The sequence below is a fragment of the Tauraco erythrolophus genome, chromosome 21, assembly GCF_009769465.1.
Source record: "Tauraco erythrolophus isolate bTauEry1 chromosome 21, bTauEry1.pri, whole genome shotgun sequence".
NCBI classification, from domain to species: domain Eukaryota; kingdom Metazoa; phylum Chordata; class Aves; order Musophagiformes; family Musophagidae; genus Tauraco; species Tauraco erythrolophus.
This window is the reverse complement of record NC_141485.1, coordinates 11,698,034-11,723,389: the sequence shown is the minus strand read 5'-3', so window position 1 is coordinate 11,723,389 and position 25,356 is coordinate 11,698,034. Positions and strand designations below refer to the sequence as shown.

Here is a 25,356-nt window from a genome sequence, read left to right as displayed (position 1 = left end):
ACTATTGTATCACCCATTATCCATACCTCACTTTTAATATTAAAAACTTTCCTGAGGATTTATTTTGGTAACTCCTTTGAAAATACAGGGAACTGCAATGCAGTTCATGAAGTAGTCAATGATTTACTCTGCCTTATTTGACTTTTTTGGATACTAGGGTACAGATGCATCTCATAATCTGGGGCAGGGCCAGAGCATCTTTCTGACAGTAACTGTTCTAGAACTGGTAGATAAATAAAGGATGTTTTTAAACAACAGCCCACAAGATCCAAGAACCACATTCTGGCAAAGGGATCTATACAGTTGCGGTCAAATCGGCTCTATACCATCTCGCGTCGTTTCATTTCACCCTGCAAGCACTGGAGAGTGCAGCCACAGAGAACTTTTGTCGTGATTAACGGGGAGGAAAGGCACCAGTTTGCTGTGACTTCCCCCGTTCCCATCTGGAGGTGTGGCGTCAGCATTGCTTTGCTGCTTTACTGCTTTCAGAGGTTGGCAGAATTTGGGATTCTGCTTTTTTGCTGGTAAGGAAAATGAGAGCCCCTCACCCTCTGGTGGGCACTTCGAATTCCCCAGTACAGCCCTTACAAAATGCTCCGACAGCAGGAGGGTGAGGAGAACACTGTAAAAAAATGGGGAAAAATACAAGAAAGAGAGAGATCCCAGTCCTGTGGGATGGGGGAGTAAGAAAATATGTATAATTCTTGATTGAAGGAAGAACCTTTTCATGTTTTTTATGAAGTGAGGAGTAGTGGAGAGATGATGAGCTTTGTTTCAAACGGAATTACGGCTATAACTCTTCTGTCCCTGGGCTACCAGAGTCATAGGGGAAAAGGAGGAAAGCTATCATTTATTCCATGAAATCTTTGTCTCAGTCTCTCTAGGCTATTTCAATTCACCCCTGAAATTCCTGGGGAATAATTAATGAATTAATTAAGTATGCTGTGAGGTGTTTGAATATTCAAAAGCTACAATGTAATTATTATTTTTTCTAAAACACATTTTCAGGTTATTTTCAGATACGCAGCCTCCCAAGAAAGCACTTAACTGCGTCAGAAGCTAATAGAGCTTCTTCCTGCTCTTCCTGCCTGGAAACCAGAGCCCCTTCTCCGAAAGCAGCGCTCGTGGGGAAGGGCTGAGCAGCAATGCATTCCCAAAGTCCAGACTTGTACTTTGGGACGACAGTACTGTGACAGAGCAGAGCTGAGCCTCTGGCTTCTTCAAAAAAAGTTACGTTACGTCGATAAAGTTGCGACGAGGATATTATTTTTACCCTGCCTGACCACTTTGCGCGGGCGTCCTTGGGAGCGCTGGGCAGAGCGCTTTGCTTGCAGGGTGGCTTGGGCAACACAAGTAGGGTGTCGCTGGAAGAAAGGCACTGCCTTCCCCGATTATTTTTAGATGCGAACCTTCGGAACCGCCTTTCCAGCGATATGAAACATTCATCGCCCCTGTAGTTCCGGCGCTGGGTCATAACGAGCGTTCTTGGCCTTTCGGTGCTACAGGCCTGTGAAGAGGGAGGAGGGGGCTTGGCCAAAGCCCTTTGTTTCGCAGAACTCCCCCCAGGAGCTCCGTTTTAAGACAGCGGATGAAACGCTTTGCGGCGGGGCCGGGCCGGACCGGCCGCTTTGGCGGCGCCTGACGCGGGTCTCGGCGCCCCGAGCCGCTGCGGCCGGGCCGGCGGGGACCGGGGCGAGCGGCCGCCTCAGCGCAGCCCCCGCGGGGCGCGGGTCCGCGCTGCCTCCCGATCCGCCCCGCGCGATCCAGGCCGCGCCTTGCCGCTCGCCGCCGCCGCCGCGGGGTCGGGCACCGGGCGCCGGGCACCCCCGGCCGGCGGCAGCGCCGGGCGCGGCCCGCAGGGGCCGTGCCGCGCCGGAGCTTCGCGCCGAGCCGCGGGGCCCTCACAGACAGGGGAGCGAGGGCGGCCGGCCGCGGCGCGCCGTGAGCCGTGCGCTTACGCAGCGACGGAGTTTTTCCACTTCGCTGGGCGAATTTCTTCCCTCCCACGGCCCGTCCCTCCACCCCCCCTCCCCCCGGTATCAGCGACCCGGTTCGAACGGCGGCTGGGAGGAAGCGATCGGTTCTGGCGGCGGCGTCTGGCCTCGCGCAGGGACCGCGGCCGAGGGGCTTAAACCTTTGACTTTCCAGACCGAGCTTGTTCTCCTGGAGCTGCCGGGGGCTCCTTCCCCCCGCTCCCAAATAGCGAGGGTGGTCCCAGCATACTCTGTATGGAGACAGCTTTTCATCAGTTGCTCATCAGCATGCTAATTGCTGTATGACTAATTATGCCCTGAATTCCAGTTGATTTTCTTAATGAGACAGCTGGGTTAATTATGTAATCGTATGATTACATTAGCCTAGAGTGCCCTGGCGAAAAGTAACGCAGGCAGGAGCGTGATGTCATTGCACGAGCAGCGCGCACAAGGGGGTGCATTCATCTCTGCCTAATGACAGGGGAGGGCAGGGTACCCACAGTGCTCTTTGTGTAAACACTTAGATTGAATTATTAAGATCTGTGTCTTTTTCCAGCTCGCAGAACGAGGGAGGGATGGTTTGGGGTTTTTTTTAAACGAAGCCCACTTTGGAAATTCAGCTGGTCCTGTTCTGTCTCCTGGGTCGAGCTTGGCTTTGGTCTGAGCAGCGTGGGGGTGCGGGTGGTGAGGTGCTGCCTCCGGCTAGTCGTGTAAGGTGCTGCTTTGGCGAGATCCATCCTTGCAGTCTTTTTAAAATCGTCTGTAAAATATGTAGTTTACATGCATACGCAGCAGCAGCAGCAAAAAAAAAAATTGGTTCTCTTGCGCCGCTGTTCAAAAAAGATTTGTCATCAGGGCACGTGTGTGGTGTGAGAGTAGTCTGAGAGGTGTTCTTGCACGAGCTTGTTTGGTGTGAAGTATTAACCGCTATAAAAATAGCGTTACGTTTGTGACATTAATTTTTTTCATACCTGTGTCCGCTGAGATACCTCCATCCACCTCCTTTACGAGGATGGAAGCTCCTGGGCGAGGGGACCGGTGCGGTGTGTCACAGTGGTGAGCACAGGGACGTGCTCAGGGACCTGCTTGTGAAACGGTCCCGAAAGGGGAACTCGTTGGGAAGCAAAGGCAGGAACAGGCTCTGCAGATGCGGGTTCTGAAATGTGGCAGTTGTTGTTTCTCGCACGGTGGTGCGGAGGCAGAGGCAGCCGTGCCGGGGGTCGCAGCCAGACATGCTGGGCTGCCTGCAGACACGTGGTGCGACGGGCTTCTGCGTGGGTACAGTATGCAACAAGTGGAGTGGGAAAGTAGAACAGAATAGGGAACGATCGAAAAAAATACACTAAATTCAGTATAAAAATAGACATCTCGGTTTACTCTTGGGCAATAATGATCTTGCTAAACTTCTTTTAAAGTTCTGGATGAGTAGATTACTTTTAGCAATTTTCTCATTTCTTATTTATCTTGTGCCTAGCAGGGATTCCCAGCTTTTGGAAGCTAGAGAAGATTCAAACCAAGAGAATAATTTGTGATGAGTTCTCCACATTTAAGTGTTAAGTGAGATGATTATTCTGTTTTACAGGTTACAGAAGAGGCATTTCCTTCTTTGCCTCTCTCCATAAGCTAGTACCACTTGATTTTTTTTTTTTTTAAATGTGTATGCGTGTTGTTTGTGTAATGAATCGAAAGTTTTGGTCCATTGCTCCTTTAAAAATTCAGTGACCTCCTGTTAAATGACATGAAACATAGTAAGTCTGGTTAATATAAAAAGGTATGCTTTTTCATGCATGCATACGTTGGGAAAAGGAGAGTATTTGTATTTATTTTTAAATCCACTCAGGTAAGAAAAAAAGTCGTTCTGACTGTAAGGTTTATACTTGTTTCAGATTAATTGGTGTTTATAAATACTTCAGAAATCACAGAAGTTTAGGTTTTTTGAGATTAAAGAGCATGTTGGGGCTTGCCATGAGAAACAAAGTATTTGTCTCTCTGCCCAAAACGTCTCGATCATTTTATTGTCATGCAGTGATTAGTTTTCTTTAATGCAGTTTATAAAAATTAAGTCTAAGAGGTGCTTCAGCGGTAGTTTTTTTTTTTTACATGTCCTTAAGCAGTATTTAGTGGCTGCAGGCCATTAGTCCTTCAAACAGGCTCTAGTAAAGTTTGAAGTTTAATGCACAGAGACTGTTTTTACATTTTGTTTGTTCTGCCACTGTTTTGCTACTTGAACATTAACCTTTAATAGAGCTAAATTAAATATACATGTCCTGATGAATAATTATGAGATTGCAAGCGTTTTCATTTTGTACATAAAGCTTCTCAGGGATTGCAAATTTGACTAAAGGTTTAGTCATTATTCACTTTATAATGCCCATGTTATTTTTGTCTTTTAGTTCTTTACTGGTTTAATATAAAAAGCCCTGTATATTGGGGGCAGAATGCCTCTTGTGAGTGTCCTGGCTTTTTACAATGGGCATGTTAAAATGAGGAGGGGAAGTGCACCCCCAGTTTTGTAAAGTTCCATTTCTTCCCTTGTGGCATTTTAACACTATTTTATGGAAATACCATAGCTGCAGATCCCAGCCTGACACGTTTAGTGGTTCCTGGAGCAATTTAAGAGTGGACAGATTGAGGCAATCCAGCCTTTCTGTGTGTTCAGCAGAGGAATGTCCCGGGCTAGCTCCGTCGGAGCGATGCTGAGCTGCACAAGTGGGGCAGAACGGTCGTTCCGATAAAGGTCGGCAGACCTGCACGGGAGAAGGGTGATGTTGTGACAGCCCGGATCTTGCTCGGACCCTACGGAAATATTGCGGGGCCTGTAACTCGGGCTGCTGCTGTGACTTCAACTTTGTATTTCATTCCTTACCTGTGCCCCCCATCTCTACACAAAAGCATTTTAAGTTTGATTTATTATAAATATTTTAATACAGATAATAATAACAAAAAGTATTTGGCCTAAAAAGCATAAATGAAAAAGCTATGTAGTCATAAACTATGTATGTAGAGAGAACAGATGACAAGCAACCTAGATTTTGTCTTATGAACGGGGCAATGCCACGAGCTGTTGGAGAACCGAAGTAACAAAATGCAGCAGGCTGCACTTACCATGTCCCTGAGCTCAACATAACCCAGTGCTATTCTTTTATAAACTATGAAACAACGCTGGCATGTTGAAAAAACACACAGGCTCATGCTTAATGTGTTAACAGAGGTACAATAGACTTATTATGTGTTTCCAGAGACTGAGGGTGGTCTGAAAAATTAATGACTGTGGTGGTTGAAAATTAAGTGAACTCCCTAATATATACTGTTGTTGATCCGCTGAGTTTGGTGTTTAGCATTCCTCGACAGGAGACTAAATCTTCGCAGCCGGTTCACAAGAGATGCTGGCGCCCATAACACAAGTGTATTCAATAATCTTTTATAAGTCCATCGGGCTCCGACGTGTTGCTGTTCCGTCTGGGAAGAAGTCCCAGAATAAATCACGCGTGCACACGTCAGGTGTGTGCTACGGCCTCTCGTTCAGCAGAAGGGGCCGAACGTCAGAGAAATAATACTGAGAGGGCACTCAAACTAATTTCTGGTTTCTGTTTGGTTAGTAGCATAAGAAAAAGAGGGAGCAAGAGTCACAAAACCCAAGGTTCATGGAATTAATTAGGTCCACACACTATTTGTGATTATTATTGATCTGGCAGTTGGAAAAACTATAGCTCAGATCTCCACGATCAAACAACCTTTTTGAGCTCAGCTGTGCATGAGGGCACAGTTTGCTTCTGAGAAGCAGAGGTACGTGAGGGACACTAGCTGTCCGTGAGCCGTGCAGTTTGAGTGCTGCTTTTTACCCAAAAATTCTCACTTTGCAAACAAGAATTTGAAGCTTAAGACTTTCATGTGCCTTCGTGTCATGACTGGCTGTACCCAGGGACACGGCCCTGTGGATTAGTGACAGGATGAAGAAGGCAGACCCCGGTTTAAAGAGTAGTAGAGATACGATGAACTATCTCTATTTTTTTAAGTTTTGAAGGATATGAAGTGAGGAACATACAAGAATAATAACTCAAACGTAGGGCCTTACTGGCACTTAAAGTGGATTTTAATAGAGAAAAATAGGTCCCTTCCAACCCAAACTGTTCTATGATTCTATGAAGAAAGGACATCTGTGCTCTAAACTGTGTGAGTTGCAGAAGTGTTCCTGTTATTTTACGTTTTATTTTACTGTTTCTCTTTCAGATCCGGTTCCAGCCTTGGATTTAGGACAGCAGCTTCAGCTGAAGGTTCAACGTATGCACGATATTGAAACAGAGAACCAGAAACTTAGGGAAACTCTAGAGGAATACAATAAAGAATTCGCTGAGGTGAAAAATCAGGGTAGGTTGGAAACGTATTCACTTATCAGCTTTTGATGCGTACTGAAATTTGAAGACTGGGATTGAATTCCGTTTTATTTCTTATGAGCAGGGTAGACAGAAGCATTGAAATTCAGTAAAGAAAGTGTAACAGTCTATTATAGCCACTTCTGTATTTATGTGTATGGGTATGACTTTGGGTCGACTCTTTGGAGTTCTTCAGAAGTTTTGCCTTCTGCAGCACCAAGTCAGAGAACAGAACTGTTATTCTGCGTATTCGGTTGTAACCTGCGGCGCTACCTGAAAATTACACCCCGACTGAAGTTACATGTAGACATTTTACGAGAGACAGTCAAGCTAAATGTGGGTGTGGGTGCCACACAGACACAAACCCCAGTATTTTATACACGCATACAAATCTGTACAAAATGGAACTTTTTCTGTTCTCTGGTTTTCCCTATCTAAGTCGCAAATGTGTTACTGGAGTACATTAAGCATGCATGCTTCATATTTGCTCTAGAGACTATCAATAGGGCAATGTAAATACAAGCTAATACTGTTTAATTATTTAAGTAAGTTTTAATGAGACCAGGGTACATGAAAATACATGAAAATCTCAGTGAGATTTAAAGCCTGTTGCCTTTAAGACTGTTCAAGTTTTCTTGTGATTCAGAAATAAGTTTCTTGCACCAGGAAGCAAAATTTGCTCAGTTCTGCACCTACATGGGACTTTTCATTTCCATGTTTCATACTCAGTTCTGGGCAGTGGAAAGCTGAAGTGTCTAGGCATTTGGGAAAATGGAGATTTTTAAATTTTTTTTAATATTATAGAATTGTTGTACGCAAGTGGGTAACGTTTGAAAGCTAGGTTGGTTCTGTTACACCTCGTTTTCAGCAGAAGGAGCATGTATGCAGTTATATATTTTGTTTTAACATGGAGGGGGTGACCTATGGAGAGGACAGGTATCAGCACGTGAGGATTCAGGCTGGGCTGCCGAAGATTTCGTGTGGGAGCCATAATGCTCTAAGTCCTGACAGTATTTCTGCTGGAAACGTGCAATAATTGCAGTTCACTCTGCAGTGTTTTCCTGAGGCTGTGCATCCTGTACATCCAGGCATGACATAGGGGCTCATCCCAGAAAGTGGAAAAGATCTTGATTTCCAGATTTCTTTGCTGCAAACTGGCATTTTTTTTTTATTTTCCCCAGTGTGCACTAACTTCCTTCTCGTTTTGCCACTGTAGTCTTTGCGTTGTTTTTCACCCCAGTGCAATAGTTTTATACTCTTTCAAACAGGGATTAATAAAATATCCAGGGAAAGGCCTGTCGTTAGCTAAGGGTGCTTTGATCAGATAATCTCTTTGTTTGGAGGGCTGTGGATGAGCTATACAGTGCCTGTAAGAACGTCTCCCAAAACTGGTGTAAATGGCAGTGGGTTAACAAGCCTTAGCTGACCTGAGCAGTAATGAAGGCACTTAGCTCTTTGAGCAATGTAAGGGAGTAAACTGTGCTTGTCCAACACATCTATTGTTAGGTGCCTAAAGGTGAAAACACATTTTCTAACAAAAGTAATATTTTTTCCCATATTTGTGCACTTCTTGCGTTCATTTTTGTAGTTTTGTTTCCTTTTAAAATGAAACATTCAATCTTCGTCAAGATGTAACTGTATGCATTTCCATGAGATGATTTTGGTCTCTGCTTCTCCATATACCTGAATACTTTTGCAGATTTATGTCCGAAAATACCTGAAGAAAAGGTGTCTCCAGTACAAACAGTACATCCTTTGTACGTATGAATGAACATCCTTTTGTCTGTGTGAAGGAGCATCCTTTGCTTATTCAGGAAAAGATCCAAATTTGTATTACTTCCCAGGTCTCAGAGAAGAATTTCCCTTTGCTTAAAAAAACCCCAAGTGACATGTCCTTTTCACAGCCTTATTACCCAGTAATGAGCCTCATCTGATTTTTGCACAGCTAGCAAAATCCTGCTCCTTCATTGAAAAGTAGCTGGTTTGCTGGCAATCATTTTTGCCACTCTTCCTCCCCTTTTTTGTGGTCACAGCGGCCCAAGCTGCCTTTGGTGTAATTCCCAGACAGCGGATCTTCTCACCAACTATCTACTGTCTAGCTTTGCAGTTCTCAAGTCAAGTCTAAAAGTCTAGACTTTGACAGGATTATGCATGGTTTTGTGTGGTATTATTGAGAGTTTTTCCCCCAAGTCCATAGGCTTTACTTTTCATAGTAGAGTTTGTCTTTCTGTGAAGTTTCTGCAAAATGAGAAACTTTTTATGTCAAAGGTGTTTTTTCCAAAGCATTGTTAATGGCCTCTGTTAATAAGCTTTAAACCTCCACATCTCTGTGTAAGTGCGTCGCAGTGTATTGCTGGCTGCGAGTCTTCTGGCAGTCTAGCACTTTCTCCAAATTCCATTACTGTTACAAAGCGTACTCTGATGAGTGCCCTGCTTTTCCTCTTATGAGCCCTATAAGGATTCAGCCCTTTCCTGTGGCTCTCCCGTCGGAAGGGGTCAGGGCACGTAGCAAGATGCTGTCCATCAGAGGCTGCGCCGTAACTGCAGGCTCGTGCATCTTCTCTCAGCCGTTGCCAGGCGCAGGAAACACAGGGTGGCTTCTTTATCTGAGAAGAGGGTTCTGCAGTTCCCTGGAAGGCTACAGGTGCACTCACAAAGTTGTAGTAGGAGATGCTTGTGCGTAAAACGCAGTGTGGATGGCAAGGCAGTTAGAGCAACTGGAACATGAAGGGCTCCAGAGGGTCTGTGAATCTGGTCTGCTGTTAATAGAGCAGTTAAATCTTAACTGCCATATTTTTCATCAGTTGTGAAGCAGAACGTAGCTGTATCCCAGATATGTGTTCAATTAGTGTTAGACTGCATCTGTGCATGAACCGTAGTAAAACTGCCTCTTTTTACGTGAGCACAGTTCCCTGAATTAACTGTCCTATGTGTAAATGCAGACTTGAACCTACACTGGGACTTTATTAATCTCCACTCAGCAGCGAGCTAATTTGAGACTAGTCAATAAGGTGATATTATATTTTACAATTGATTTTTTTTTTCTTCTTCTTTTTAAAGTCATGTTAGAGGAACCTTCTTCGCTCTGCTTTCCAGCAAACTCCATTGATCCTTCTCAACCTAAACACTTAAAGTTCAATTTAACATTTAGGGAGTAAAAGGTCTCCAAAGGGACTCATATCCATTGATTTTGTGTCAGAGTTGAAGAGCTAAAGTTTAAAACACACTGAGCCTACAGGGTAAAGAAAGCCTTGTGTTGTGGAACCACGTGGAGCTGTGTAAACTCATTCTTCCCCTGTTGTTTTTCTGTAGAGGTTACAATAAAAGCACTTAAAGAGAAAATCCGAGAATATGAACAGACCCTGAAGAACCAAGCGGAGAATATAGCCCTCGAAAAAGAACAAAAGTTACAAAATGATTTCGCGGAGAAGGAGAGGTGAGTGTGCATGTGTGTGTCTGTAGGTATTGTAGAGGGGGAGAGATGTATTTTTCTGTTTAATCTTCCCAGTCAGGACTCTCTCTTCAGTGTTCTGAGACAGCTCATAAATTGAGCGATTCTGGTGATTTATGTGTTTGACACGGAATCATTTGATACTCAACTTTGCACAGAAAAACAGTCGTGAAAGTGTGGAAGTGAAACAAGGACAGATTGTTTCTTTGCAGCAGTCTTGTGTGTGGGGTGTCTTGTTCAGAGGGTGCAAACCTGCTTTTATTCTTCACTAGCTGAGTTGCCCTTTGTGACACTGATCGTTCTCGTTAGCCGACAGTGTAATTCGGTCCGCCGTGCCCGCCGGGGCTGTCACAGCACCGTGGTGCATCTGTACAGCCCTGAGCTGGTTAAGGTGACACGCTGTACACGAGACCCTGGGTAAGAGATGTGTCACCCCTGCTCCTGTGGTGATATCTAAGAGAGGGGACGTGTTCCTGAATTGTCCTGAAAAGGTTTGCATATTCCTACAGGTCGAAATTAAGAAATATTTTAATTACTTCCTTTGATTTTTGGATGCGTTTATAATCTTTTGCAAATGAGCAGGGAACGTTTGAGTCTTGTAGGTTAGTATGCAAACAAATGAGGCAGGACAAGACCAAGGGTCGTAAGAGGGAGTTCTTTCAGGCTGTGATCCCTACCTTGAGAATTTATTCTCCCGTGGAGCAGTAACACTGAAGCTATAATATGTTCAACTTATCGTGGAAGCCCGTCAGTTTACGTGAGCTTGTTAGTTGGTGGGTTGGTTTTTTTAAATTCAGGTCTGAGTGGGAAGAATCTACCCGTGAATGCAGAGCTTTTTTTAATTCATCAGTATCTGTGGTTACTTTTTGGTAAGTAGCGTGTAAGCACTGGCTTTGACAAGTGCAATTTAGATACACTTAAAAATAAAATAAAATGGCAAGTCGTGCTATGCAAATAACAGGAAAAGATGTGTAAGAGAGGTTTTGAGTTCTCCAAGTACATAATTTGGTATGAAGGGAACTGATGTATGTTTCTCACTAGAAATAGTTATTAACTTGGTCAGCAGTGTTGGAGAATAAATTTATGCACCGTATGGAGTGCAAGTAGGATGCTGGTAGTTTCATAAGCCCTTTCACAATTCTGGAATCTGCAGAATATCTTAAAGCAGTGTCGTAAAAAGCAGCGACTCCTGGGAGATGTTGGAGCACCTGCCTTTCAAAGATGAGTTTTATAACTTCTGTGGCCTTTGGCAGTAGTGACTGTATGGCCAGATGATGTTAAAACATGACACAAACAAGAAAATACTGCCTCTGGACATAAGAAATGTGAGCATATTAAAGGTTTGCTCATGTTATATAGAAAATATAGTTGGAGATATCCCTGTTCCTTGCAGGGGGGTTGGACTAGATGACCTTTGAGGGTCCCTTCCAGCCCCAACCATTCTATGATTCTATGAAAATATCAGTGTGAGATTTGTTCTGAAGTGCACATGGTTTTTTAAAGAGTAGCTAACAATCTTACTGCATTTGGCACCCGTTACAGCTACGATGAAACAGCTGCCGCATCTATTCACTGTATCAGTTATGGCAACAGAGTTCTGCATTGTGACAGTAAAATGGAAATGTATCATTCTTCTTGTACTAACTTTGTACAACAGAGGGTGCTTGGTGACAATTTTCTTAATGTGTATGACATTTCCAAAACAAATTATGCTCAAGAAAACCTTCCACTAAAGTTGTCATTTATATAGCAGTCAACTCTTGTATAATCTTCACAGCTTGTGTTATGAGGTGGCTACACTGTTAAAATTTTAATAAGTGGGACTGCAAAGTATGAACAGGATTGCAATGTGACGTGATTTATGGGTCCTGCTGAAGCACCTTGTAGTCTGTGTGGTGTTGTCAGTTGTCTGATTACAGTTGGGACATTTAATCACTCTATCTTCCAAATTTGCAAAATACAAATAAGTTGTTTAACGTGATTACGAGCTCTGTTCTAACCTTTTTTCGTCCATTTATAGAAAATTGCAGGAGACACAGATGTCAACAGCCTCGAAGCTGGAAGAAGCCGAACACAAAGTTCAAGCTTTGCAAACAGGTTTGGCATCACTATTCTGACCTATCCAATGATCAGGCTGGAGGGGAGAGGATGGGGATCGCCGAGTGTGTCAGGGCTGTGTGAACCAGCTCGTGCGAGCGCAGAGAGATCCGACAGAGCTTCAACGTGCTTTCTGAGTCGGACCTTCTCTTGGGCTCACACCCTCAGCGAACGCTTGCGTGGCAGCCAGTCTGTTGGTAAATGCAGTGGTCAAGGCCGAGCACAAAGCACGTACAGCGTTAAAGCATCGCTGCAATTAAAGCAGGCCATGGAACTTTTCATCCATATTGTGTTTTGCTCTGGTTTTCCATGTTTCTGCACTATGATAAACATATATAGTGCTCTGGGTTCAGTCTGAACCCGGTTTCTGCCGGTGTGTCTTGCCTGTTGCTATGACTTGCCTGCCATTAATTTTCCTCTTCATCTCTGCACGCTAAAAGATTCCAGGTCTGGACACATTTGGTTTTGTTTACTATGAGAACACAAGAAATGTTATTCCCTGAGTTACTGCAATAAATATTTCAAATGAACAAGCAGTTTAGCCACCTTAATAAGAAATGAATAATGTCTAGCTTTGTTAAGCAGGAACTGGGAATTTTGGCAATGTAAAAGAAATACCATAAGAAATTGTGAAAAATCAAAAGCTATGGTTTTTCTAAGTCATAATGGTTTGCCTAGGTAGAAAGATAAAGCAAAGAATTTTTCATCAGGAAGTGTATAGCTTTATTTATGGCTGAAAAAAAAGTAGTCTTTTTGCAGTTCACTGCTATTACAGGGCTGTAATGCTTCATGTTTATGCCTTTTAGCCTTGGAAAAAACCAGAACAGAACTATTTGATCTGAAAACAAAATATGATGAAGAAACTACTGCAAAGTAAGATTTCGCTGTTTTCTTTCTATGTCTTCCTTCAGGGTATCACTGCTTTTTTGTTTTGCATCTGTCTGTTGGAGACAGTGAGATGGAAGAGATTCAGGAGTCCAGATTTGTTGGCAAACTTGGGCCTAATTTGGGCTCCTGTAGAGAGATTATTAGTTTTCATGTTTTCTTCCACCCAACAGGACACTTTTTCTGGCGTGCTGCTGCATTCCTGGTTTCATGCTCAGGTGCTGCATCTGCTACATATCTCTTACATAGTATGAGAGATGCATTGTGTATCTCTTACATTTTATTTAGAAATGGGGCAATTTCAGAAATAAGATATTTACCGTGGTCTTCCAATCTTGGTGAAAATAAAATTTTGTTTAGTAAAGGATTTCTATAACACGGTTGGGCACCCTGGTTCTTTCTGCTTTTGTAGTAGCAGTCATCACTCTGTCAAATTCACCCCAAATTACAACAAGTAGCTTTTTTCTTCTTTTCAAGTAGAACACAAAGATAGTCTCAAAAAATACATATCCCTGTCTTCTTAATGGCTACTGTTTTCAATTATCCCCTGGTTTTATTAACAATCAGTGCAGGGAACGACAAAAGAGAGACAGACTTCTGCTGGTTTTCTTTGAACCCTGCATATTTAAGGAAAGTTAGTAATGAGGAGGAATTCTCTTGATCAGCAGTATTAAGCCCAAGGAGTCGTTTCTGTGCGTGGAAATGGGATGGAAAGCAGAAGCCATTTCAGGTGGGTGTGTGCCTGGCCTGCTGTAGGGACAAGGGCTGGAAGACGTGTGTGTGCCCACCACCCCGCGTCCCGCAGAGCCCCAGCTTCGCCTCCTGTTCCGAGTAGGCAGGTGGTGGGCTGAACAGAGGGGAAAACTCTTGCTCCTGCCCTTTCCACCCGTTCTGGCACGGAAGAAATGGTCAGGGAAGGCAGCCTGTGTTGGGGCACGAGAAACTGTTGGTCTAGGCTGGGTGGGAGGAGTTACATGGTCTTGTTTTTTCCGTAGGTAAGTGCTTTCTGGTATGGCTCATGGCAGTCTAGATAATCCAGGTTTTTCAAAACCAGTCAAATTGGTGCCAAGTTCTAGTTTGTTAGTGTCTGGTTCTGCAAGTGCTGGGGATCTGATTCCCACTGAGTCCATAGGGAACTCGGAGCTTACACAGTTCAGTCCGTAGCAGTTACGAATCGGCGCTTTTGGAGTTGAAACACCTTTTACAACATTCAGCATCATCTTTTGGGTAAATTCTGGTTTTGCTCTGTAAGTCCAGTTTCCTTTGAGTTCCAGATAAGGTGATCAAAAGTGGTTTTGTTCCCTCATTGGTTTCAGCCTTCTCTAAGAGACACATACTGTTTCTGATGGAGCCTTAAATTACTGCAGATTGCCTTGTTTTTTGCTTTTTTCTGCTCGTAACTGATGCTGGCAGCTCTGCTGCTATTATTTTGTCTTGCAGTTGCTTCTGTGGGAACAGTCAGAGATCAGGGCACAGCAGTTGTAGGCATGGAACCTAATAACCCCTCACCCTTTTTCATGTTTTTATTTGCAGAGTGTTTGCTTAGTTTTTTTAATACTATTTCCCGAAGTACTGTAATTTATCTTATACCGAGCAAAAGATGTGCTCTAAACTGTTTGTTTGCGTTTCTAATGTGTTTCCTTCTTTCAGGGAGATTCATGCAGAAGTATTTTCATGTGATCTTGAATCTGATTGTTACCTAATATATATAGAATTACATAAAATCAGTAGCATCTGCAGCAACCAGAAGTTGATTGTGTTCTGTAGCAGAATGATTACGAAGGCTGGGTCTGGAATATAGTGACCGTAGAGCTGAATCCTGAAGCAGACATTAAGCATGTACTTTATCTCCCAAACTAATGTACTGTGAAAACAAACTTGTAGGACCTAATAGCAGCAGAAATATTTTATCATTGTTTTGGGTATTTATGGCAGCAATAGTTCTTGCACAACAACAGTCAACTGTGGCATTTGTAGCCCAAATTTTGCAATATGGAAATCTAGAAAAACATGAAAAGGGAACTGAATGTAGACAGTGAAATTGAGTCATCTATTTTAATTGTAAAAGCTGGGAGAAACGTTTAAAAAACACCAATAAAAATGGTGAAAGACAGTTTGATTCTTTTCTAAAAGGAAACCCTCTTTTGATCTAAGACTGAAAAGCTACTTGTATTGCCAATTTTAATTTTATGTTTTAAAAACATGTGATTTTTATCTTAGGCCAGAATTGTTAGTTTTACAGACACTTATTTGATGCAGATGAATTGGAGTGCCTTCAGGAAAAAAAAGATAATTGTCAATTTTTTAAAGCTAACAGTACTTTTAAGATTTTTGGTTTTGGAATAAAGCTGTCTTTCAACTGTTTGTAACTTTGAAAATCTTTCAAACAAACAAAAAAAAAAAACCCAAAGAAAAAGAAATACATAATAAGTCTTCAGTATCAGCATTAAGGAGTCTGGATTTTGTCCTAGCGACTGGTTGTCGGGATCTTAAAGTTGGGAATCAGTATGTCAACTTGTTTGTTTATCTTTTCAAAACGTTCCTGTTCAAAGTCCTACGTGCCGAGTGAGGTGCAGAGGTGCCGTCCGAACACGATGCTAGCAAGGCGTCTTCAAGTGAGATCATTTGCTGAAATTCAGATCTTGAGTCAAATCAGCTTCTGTCATCCCAGCCTGTAACCCCCCCCGTTCCCTGTGCCAGGGAGCTGGTGAGGTGTGTGCCGCGGGAGCGGGGGTGCTGCCGGCGCCCCGGCCCCGGCGTCCCGCAGGGCCCCTGCGTGCGGGTGCCGGAGGTGCTGGTGACAACGCGGCGTTTGTCGGGTGCAGTCATCGCAGCCCGTCGGCTGCAGTATCAGAAGCTGAATTTGACAAGATGGCAGCGGCAAAGTTTTCCATGTGTAGGCTTGAAGTAAAATGTAATTAGCCTTTATGTGCAGAACAAGGATCCATTGATGAATACAGCTGGTCTTTGTTTTCTTCCGTCTTGGAGTGTGGGAGGTAAAAGTGTTCTTCTTCATGTTTATTAATACAAGATTCCTTGGACAAATGGCAAGCACAGTTTAATATTTGTTGGAACACAGAGGGGCTTGCCAAAACAGTTGTTGTGTAAGAGGATTGCAAGGTTTTCAGATTATAATCATCTCTGGGTTAAATAAATGAATGAGTACTCTGCCTTTTTCAATTAAAGAGGCACATCCTCTCTCAAGGCCTGATGCTGGTTTTGTTTGCTCTCGCACGCGTTTCTATCAGCAAACCTGGATTTAAGCAACGCTAATGAGTTTGATCTGGAGATTCTGTCGGAGTTGGAACTGAAAAGTAAACTCACACTTGGGTTTCAGAGAAATTAGAGAATGTCGAGGTGTTTTTTTTCCTAATGCAACAGACTTTTTTTCTTCCTCCTCTGTAGAAAAAGCAACATTCTTGTATGCGTTTCTTTAGTTTTCCGGGGACAAACTGTTCTCCTTGCTAACATTACTCTTTCACTTCTGGTTTGCTGCAGAGTCCGAGCAAGTGTTTGGGATTCCCAGCTGAGCGGTTAATGCTCCCAGCCAGAATGGTTGAGTTCCAGTTTTAGATCAGTTCCAGGGCCACCTCTTTGCTCCGACTCCTCCTCTCCCCAACCTAAATGAATTCTAATTGGAAAAGGATCTTCGGTTGTAGCACATACAGTAGGCTTGTTACATTACTGTTAACATGTGGGCTGAGGCTCCCTGCCTTTGATGAAAGAAATATCGAATTTCACTGAAATGCTACATTTTCACCAGTAAATGTTAAGTAGTCTTGTGAGGATTTTAGGTACTGCCCCCCATTCTGCCATAAAAAGCCTTCGCAAACAACACAAAGCAAAAAAATGTTTAGGTTAAGGTTGTCAGTCGAAACAGCTCTGCTGCCAGTTCTGTTACCTACGTGATTTTGTGAAAGATGAAGATTTTCTGTTCTTCTAAAAGTAGCATGTGCATAGAACATGCAATAGAGAAGGAGATTTTCATATTTACTGAAGAAGTCATCCTAAAGCAACTGCTTTCAATAACTTGTAGAAGAATGTTTTGCCTTCCAGTATATGAAGCAGAGAATTGTTGTCCTTTCACAGATTAGAATGGTTATTATTTTTTTTGGCAACACAGGCAAGGATGACCCGGGAGGGCATATTGGTGTAGCATCGTTAAGACTGTACACTGGTGCAATATTGCAAATTACCCCACCGTATAGATCCAGCTGACTTATTTTAATCCCGGACTGGATTTTAATGAAAACTAAATCTGGAAATAAACAGAGCACGGTTGATGGAAGCGCAGTCTGCGAGCTGACAGTCCCTGCTTTACAGTAAAGAGAGTTTTTCTTTGATTTTGGGCCTGAATCTGTAAACTTGACTCACAGGATTTCGATATCATTATTTAATACTCCTTTTCTTGCAGTAGGCATAGACCTCAGTCCACAAGATTGAGGGTACCGGGGTGGGCACTGTGCACGCATCTCTTACAAAGGCCGTCTCTGCCCTGAAGAGTTTACAGCGTGATATCGTGGCAACGTAAAACAAGTTAATGAAACAGATAGGTAGAAGCTCAGGAGTGGGGGGACAAAAGTAATACCCATTTTCATCCCTGTATCCTGCTTCCAAATAAACCCTCAAGTCATCTGCAGAAAGTCAGAGGTGGGCGACAGATGGGGAGTGGCGGGGCAGAGGCGGGCGATGGTGGCAGGAGGGCTGGTGGGCAGGTAAACAGCTCCTCGTGGTACCTGCACACAGGCACAGGGCACTCGAGTCTCCAGTTGTGGGGAAAGGAAAAGCTTGGGTGGAATACATGCCAAAGATGCAGTAAGAGGAGATGCCTGTGGGTTTTGGCTGTTTGAGGTAACGGGTGCTCCTCTTCCTGCTCGTTGTCGAACAGACCTGTTCCTCAGGCACCAGTGTAGAATAAAGTTCTGAAGATGTGGCTTTCTGCATAGAAGGAGTGTAGGATTGGGCTTGAAGACAGAGGACCAGTACTTTTAAAGAACTCATGAAGAATTATTTCTGCCTAAAGTTGTGTGATGGAGTTCAAGTAGTTATGTGAAATCTTCTGTTATGTTGGGGCAAGTCTCAGTTAACTTGGACTTCAAGGGAATAATATCCAATATATAGTGAGAATTGAATTTGGCCTATGAATTATTTACTTTAATTTTTTTTAACATCTTTTTTGTTTAAGCGCTGGCTAGTACCAGTGTATCACTTCTCAAATGTTTGTAGTCTTCCATTTTGACGATGCTCAGGGTCAAACTGAATAAAAAAGTCGTGCTCCCTCCAGCATCACATAATTACTGTGATAGATGGTCTCAAATGGTGCTTCCCCCATTGAGCATGAAATACGGTAGTTGGGGTGGTTGTGTTGTACATGACATGAAATAGCTTCTATTTGCTGTGCCTTTAAGGTCTTAAATTTTCCTATTTCCTGTTCTTTTGATGAGTCATTAACTTCTAATGCTCGTCTCTGGAATTATTGCTGTATTTCAAGTGATTTCCCTAAAAACAGGAGATGAAGAACTTCAGAGGCCATGTCTCTTAGTTTTTTTTCTCTCCTTGAATTTCCTAGTCACACTGCCGTCAGTGAAACCCCAGGAGTAGTGGTAATGGGGGGATGAGAAACCAGGGAAGATGTTACAGAGAACTAATTTTTTTTTTTTAAAGAAAAAAAGGGAAGAAAATTTGAATGTCTCAAATCTTACAGCTCTGTCTGCATTTTACAATTGGAGATATTTGTTAAAAGTTTTAACTGTGCCTTATGCAAAACTCAACAGGCTGAAAGTCACTATGTAACATTAATATTTTGCTTAAAACCCTAGAAATGAAAATGAATGAAAATACTTTGGAGATCTGCTTCTTATTTTGATCTAAAGCTCTTGTATGAAATAGGGCTTGAAAACCCATGTGCAAACCAGCCTTATCTGTCAAATTTCTGGTTCAGCCTGCAGTCAAACCGGAAAAGTTACAAGGTAGTGTGCTGTGGGGAGTGAATTACAGCGTTACCGTGCAGTACTCGCCTCTCTGAAATACCGAGTGCTTGCTCCGAAATGTTGTCGTTAGCCTTTACTTTTGGGTAGGGAAACTGAGGCGTGAGAAATAAGTATAATACTCAAAGCCAATGAGTCTGGTCTTGGCTGGAGTCTGGAAATATGCAGACATGAGAATCATAAACCACAAACTGGCAAAAGGATTTTTATTTTTTTTTAATTTCCATGGGTGCGTTTCTGAGAACTCCATGTAAATGGAACATTTAGAGTTTGTAGGAGTTAGTGGTGTAGCTGGGCTCTGTTGTCTCTGTTGTCAGACTTGTAATGCTTGCAATTAGTTAATATAACTTTTTGACAGCACAGAAGTGCCCTAGGTCCTTTCCAGGGTTTTTTTTGTTTGTTTTTTAACTTCGACTGAGACACTTCTGTTCCTTTTTCTAGTATACCCTAAAAGCTGGTGTTATTTAACAGCCCAAAGTATAAAAAAATCGCCTTAGGGTATTCTAGCATATTCTAGTCATCACCGTGTTATCTATAACCTTGGGTTGACATGAGATCCTTAGATGAAATCTTTAAATAAATGCAAAGTGCTGCACCAGCGGGTCTCATGCTGCTGTGCCGTTGGTCGTCCTGGCCATGGCTGTAACCACGGCTCCTTCCCGGCCATGAATCTGCATGGAGGAGGCTGCCGCATCCTTGGTGCATGAGTCTGGTTTACATGCAGCCCTTTCATGTCTGTCTACAAATTATAATAGTCTTTTTTTTTTTTTTCATGCAAAGTAGTGAAGCAACAGAGTTATTTTGGTACAGTCCCACTTCCTTGTGAGGCCTGGTCTGTGAAAGCCAGGAGGGCAGGTGGTTCTGCCGTGGCTTCTTCAGCACAGCTGCTGCTGGGCTGGGATCATGGGGAAGGCAATCAGGATAAATCCTTCAGTCATCAGAAACAAGTGGTTCATCAGTTTTCAGCCAGGACCTGTGTAGTATGCAGGGTTACCTATTTCCAGTCACAAAGCAAAGGTCACCATCAGGCTCCCAGTTAAACTGGCAGTTACTGTAGTAGTCATCTCTACCTGGGCACACATTCAATGTGTAGGCTTTCTTTACAGGTGTTTACTTGAAACTCTCCTTGTGCTCTACAGGTGGATTGCTTTTCCCACTCCCACACGACAATAGTGCAGGTGAAAAAATGAGTCACATAGTGTGTGTGTTGTGCTCCCTCATTTCATGGAAAGAGGTGGCTGTCCTGAACGAGAATGGAAGTTCAGGAAACTTTGTAAGATGCCAAGTACTAAAACTGTATCCTGAAAACCAGTCTTTTTCTTCTGCGTTTGTCTTCTCTCTCTTTGGAAAGCCAAGCGTTCACCATGAGAGCTGGTGGACCTGCACGCCCAGGTACCCCTTTCACATTCATCCGGTGCTTTCATTTGATTTTTTTGTTTGCCTCTTCCAAGAACAGGACGATGTGTACCGTCACTGTTGGTGGCTGTATCTGGCACAACCTTCATGAAAGTACCCTCGTGCTGGTTCCCCATTAGCCAGGTTTGTAAGCATCTCGTTGAATGTACGCCTAAATGTGTCTGATCCCATCCCTGCCTTAAAGTGGCACTATGACACCACAGCTATAAGCCACCTTACTACAAAACCAGGAACATTATCCTCTCCACAGTTGCTTTAAAAATAAAAAGTGTTTCCATTTATTATTATCTATATTAGTGCTGTTGGCGTTGGGAACTTTGAGCTGTTCATATCACTCTGGGTAAAGGCTGCAGAATGGAAATCCTACAGCTGCGTCACTGTACAGGTCATCCCTGCTGCCTTTGTGAGGGCTTTAAAACTTCTGGCAATTACTTCTCCTTCCCAACCCCATGTGAATCTTTGACTTCCATTTTAACCCTTATCCTCAATGCTTATGACAGAAGCGGAGCTGAGAAGGAAGCATCTGTGTTGGCATTAGGTGCAGGAGTCACCCTCTGCATCTGCCCTGTGCCCTGGTCTCACAAGGAAAGGGAATTTTGGTCTGCAGACTTCTAGCAGTCTTGGCAGTGATAGGCATGGGACATTTTTAGGGACTATCTCGTGGAGTGGCCCAGAAACGGTGGCATTTCTAGTAAATCAACAACTTCTCTGAGAAGCAGTTGCAGCTTGGAGCAGGTGAGCATGGGGGTTGGCCGTGCTGCATGTGGATGTCAGAGGAGCGTGTCCTGTCTGGTTCAGCCCCTTCTGATCATCCTGGAGACATCGCTTAATGGGACCTAAGAAATATTGTCTCACTTACAAATCATCTGATCTCAATTAAAAGGCAATAATGCCATGTGGGATTGCAGTTTTGTATGTCACAGAAAATACCTGTCATGATGAAGTTGAATCTTATTATCCTGATGAAATTTTTAAAAAATATGTTTTAATGAATGCATTTTTAAAGTAATATCTTTGAATAAGAGACTGAGAGTCCCAAACATAAGGAGCTAGGAACCAGGACTGAGCACTCATTCAGGGATTTGGAAGAGAAGGATGTTGGCCAGAAGGGATAAGGCAGTATGATGCAGATGCTAAAACCAAGAAAAACAATGGACAGCATGCCAGCATGCCGGTCTGTTAATAACTTCATTAGCATTCATGTAAAGCATTCAATAAACAAGTGCATTTACAATCCTGTAAGCCTGATGTTATTAACCCTTAGCATTTATCCACTGTGCTTCTGCAGGGGCAGATCATCGCAAAGCCTATGGTTTTGTGCCTGTGTGGCTTTTCCTCCCGTTTCTTTATTGAGAAACTGAGTCACAGGAAGGTTGGTCGGGGATACAGAGGGCAGTCAGTGTTAGGGCAAGTAAGAAATCAGATCACTGGAGAGAAGAAAGGACTAGTTCTTCCCTTAGTTTGCTTAGGTACAGCTTCTTGATGCCCAGAATAAACCTCAGCTGACTGTATCTTACTTGCAAGTTTTAAATGCGTGTTCGTAACAAATTTTGAACAAAAACTAAATTTGACTGAAGCTCTGCCTTAGGGATACTAATCTCATAGCAGTTTTTCAGTGGCTTGTAATAGATGATCTTTGGTTACTTGTGATCACCAACTCTACAACCTGTCTTCGTTCCTTCCTTCAAACTAATTAGCTTTCGATTGAAGAGTGTATTTTTTTTCCTGCCCCAATACAATTTTTAATTTATTTGTGAGGGGTTTTAGGCTAGTCTGGACTTCTTTTGTTTTGTGCTGCCTACCAGAGATAAATCCCTTGCGTTCCCTGTGGGCTGCACCTGCTAAATGGTAAACCTGCCCTCCTACACCTCCTGGATAAACTCATGTGGTGAAACCACTTGTAACCTGGACTGCTGGGTTGAAGTCAGTCTGGTTTCCAGCTATGCTAACGAGCATATATATTCATAGAGAGAGAGAGATAGATGGATATTTGAAAAAAAAAACCCAAAAAACAACAAAGGGAGTGCCACGGCAACTTTTGTCCAATGGCTTAAGTTTTCTTCCTTTTCCTTCCTTTGATTCAAAATTCAGCACTGGGAAAAGTGAATCTTTCTGTTATGGTTGGTGCTAGGCAGAGTTGCAGGGGAGGATTGTGGAACAGGTAACTTTCTTTGCATGGTTTCCTCAAGAAATTGTATTTACTGATGTTTTCTTTCCTGTGCATTTCCCCATTTATGGTATGTGGATTATTAACCTGCCTGGATGCCGTGGTTACATCAAGCAGATAACCTGAAGGGCACATATGGCTTCCATAAAAATATAGCACCTAATTCCATCCTTGTGAACAGTGTCATCTACCAGTTGGGTTGCCATAAATTGCTGTGAAATGCACCCAGCCTTAACCAGGAGTGAGGAGTGCATAACTTAACCGTGGAGTAACTAACCATCTTAATAAATCTAAATTCCCTCTTTGCTGGAGACACTTCAGGGAAAGTGGGAACAATTTCTACAGCCCGTTACCCCACGTGGTCACGGTAATGTAAAGGGTAAGTGGAGTCGCTCTGTGCTCAGTTCCTGTACCCTGCTCTGTGTTTCGCTCTCTATGTTTGGGAATCTCTGTCTCATGTAAAACAAATAAAAAGCACTGCCAAGCAGCTGGTTTTGCAGCCAGAGTGCCCGGCGTCCTTGTTCAGGGCCATCATTAAAAGATTTCATGAAACAGCCTTAAAAATGAAAAGTTTCCTTTCTGAGAGAGAGAGAGATAATTGAACTCATTGATTTGTTTCACGGTTTGTTTGCCCTTTCATTCCCTTCCTGAGGTGCTGTTTGTTGAGGAATGTCTCCAATTGCCAGGAAGACAGTGGGGTGTCTAATATTTCCCCGGCAGCTCTCCTTTCAGCCGAGCAGAGTGCTGTGGCAAGCCGGCGATATGAATTTTTAATGCAGAACTTTATAACACAGCCCTTGCAGCACGGCTGCACTACTCTCTTGAGCTTTCAGATTTAATGCTCTGATGAACAGAGCACAGACTTGGGGCATTCGACAGCAGTCAGAATTAACCCCTACATTACCGAGCGTGTAGCAGTTAATTTCCCAGTAGATTAATACAGACGCGGGGGGAAAGATTCCAGATACTCCTGCACTGGAAAAGGATCAGAATACTTGGAATTTGACTCCCTGAATTATCTGTGATATGTTTTCCCTCTTTTGCTAATAATAGGAATTTTAAAAGCCATTTACTTTTCCCAGGCTCAGCAATGATGCAGTCATTCTGTATTGGATAAAACAACAGTCTTGTCCGCTGTCTGATCTCTGATAATGACCCGTGCTGGTATGCTAGATGTCCAAAAAGGGGAAAAAAAATTAAATTAACTCTGTAATGCATCATGGTAGATTAGTTTGCCATAGGAATGTTCTTCCAGATCGTATCATTTAGGTTTTTGTGCCGTGAATCATGGTAGTTTATCTGGGGGAATTTTGCTCTGTTTGGAATATGATCTTAACTAGGTGTGAATGTTCGTATTAGTCCATCGCCTTATTTACCTAGCGAGAAGTATAGAGCCCAGCAGTGTAGATAAGTAGTCCAAATGACTACTCTTCAGGGCATTAGCACGTGTTTGTCAGTGCTGAATTTCATCTGTCATAAAGCTGCCTATTCGCCTGGCTTGTTTTAGTGTCTGGACTTTTTACTCTTCTGCAGTCTTGATAGTAATAATTCTGCTTTACTGCAGTTAGTGCCACTGTGCTGTTCATTGACTTTTCTAAATCATCCCTTTACTTATTAAACAATACCGGTCCTAATGTATTATCGGGAGGAATATTGCTCTCAAAATCCTTTAAAATCTCTCTGTGTAGTCTTTGGGTTTTTCATAGCTGGTTCTTTTTGGTAGTAGAGTGTGTCACAACCAGAACTGGCCTTGTCAGGGATCCTGGCAGGTTTTTTCGAGAGAAAAATGCAGCATTTGTAGTTTTAACTTTGATAATGGAGGAGTCTGTATTTAAATTGTGGTAGGACTGGTGTAAGCCAGAGAGAATTAGTCAGGATGCAGAACGTGCGGAGGTGTCAGTGGCATTTGGGAGAAAGACTTAGCGAGGAGTTAGTGCTCTGGTGATGTTACACCGTTTGCCCTGAGCTCTCACGAAGGAGATGTGCAAGTTGTTCTTAACCGGTACCGTGGAAGTACGTTTACGCTTTTTAATCATAAATCAGCATCTCTGCTTTGTGAGACATTTATCCATTTGTTTCAGATGAGGTCTTTTAAGCAGCTGGTCTTATTGATTAGAGACCCAAGATGGTCTTTACTTGCTCCACTGTTATTACTGACTCATGAGATTAAGGTTTTCAAGGCTTGTTACTAAATGCAGAGAGATCCCATCACTTCATTCACTAGTTCTAGGCATCTATTAACTTTACTTCTATAAAAAAGCACTGTGTTTTGATAGAAAATTTAGTTTAAGACTTTGTCTTGTGGAAAGGACACTCCTGTTTTCATGTACTATACTAGTAATTAGCTCTACATCTTATTTTTGTTGTGTCAAGCACGTTACCTAAAAGAAGGCTGATGACTCAGTTTTGCCATATGTAAAAAGGGCACATGGGGTAAGGCAGGACTTTATTAATGTGGATAGTCTTTCAGTCCTTGGATAGAAAAGTGGAAGTGCTGTTCTGATGCTTGCATTGTAGCCTGCAAAAATAAATGTACATAAATAGAAGCACATAAAATGCATTTGCTGACCAGTGCCATCCATTAGGTCATTCTGTGATGAATGGAAATATTCTTCTTTCCTGGAGACCACACCAAAGGAAAAAAGATGCGCACGGCATCTGTCATAATAATAATGCTGCATTACCACTGACTGCCCCATAGCATGGGCATTATAACTCACTGGAATGGGCAACTTTAATCATTATAGCATTTTTCATGGTTTTACCTGTGTGGTGCTTTAATGTGGGAGTCTTGTGCTTTTACTGAGCCAAAGTGGAAATATTTATTTAATGAGTTGTAGCAGATTTTTATATGCATAGTGGTAGAGTTGAGGAGCATGACTCAGAGGAAGTTAAGAGATCAACAAATTCAGTGAGTTTAACTGTTTCAAGTTCCTCACCACTGTCCTTCCCTTTTGGGGGAAGGGAACAAAGACTGCAGAGGAGCAAGAGACAGCGTCTCCCACGC

At 42.9% G+C, this 25,356-nt stretch overlaps 1 protein-coding gene across 7 annotated transcripts in view; it reads left to right on the top strand.

Annotated features, from left to right (window-relative positions):
- Window positions 1–25,356, top strand: part of CUX1 (cut like homeobox 1) — a 358,862-nt gene that overhangs the window by 208,533 nt on the left and 124,973 nt on the right. For 6 of the 7 annotated variants that reach the window (XM_086624375.1, XM_086624373.1, XM_086624372.1 and 3 more), the window contains 4 exons: window positions 6,204–6,341; window positions 9,659–9,782; window positions 11,818–11,894; window positions 12,701–12,767. In XM_086624375.1, the coding sequence (XP_086480501.1) occupies window positions 6,204–6,341; window positions 9,659–9,782; window positions 11,818–11,894; window positions 12,701–12,767 (406 nt within the window). The remainder of the gene's footprint in view (window positions 1–6,203; window positions 6,342–9,658; window positions 9,783–11,817; window positions 11,895–12,700; window positions 12,768–25,356) is intronic. The other variant, XM_086624374.1, reaches the window with a different exon arrangement.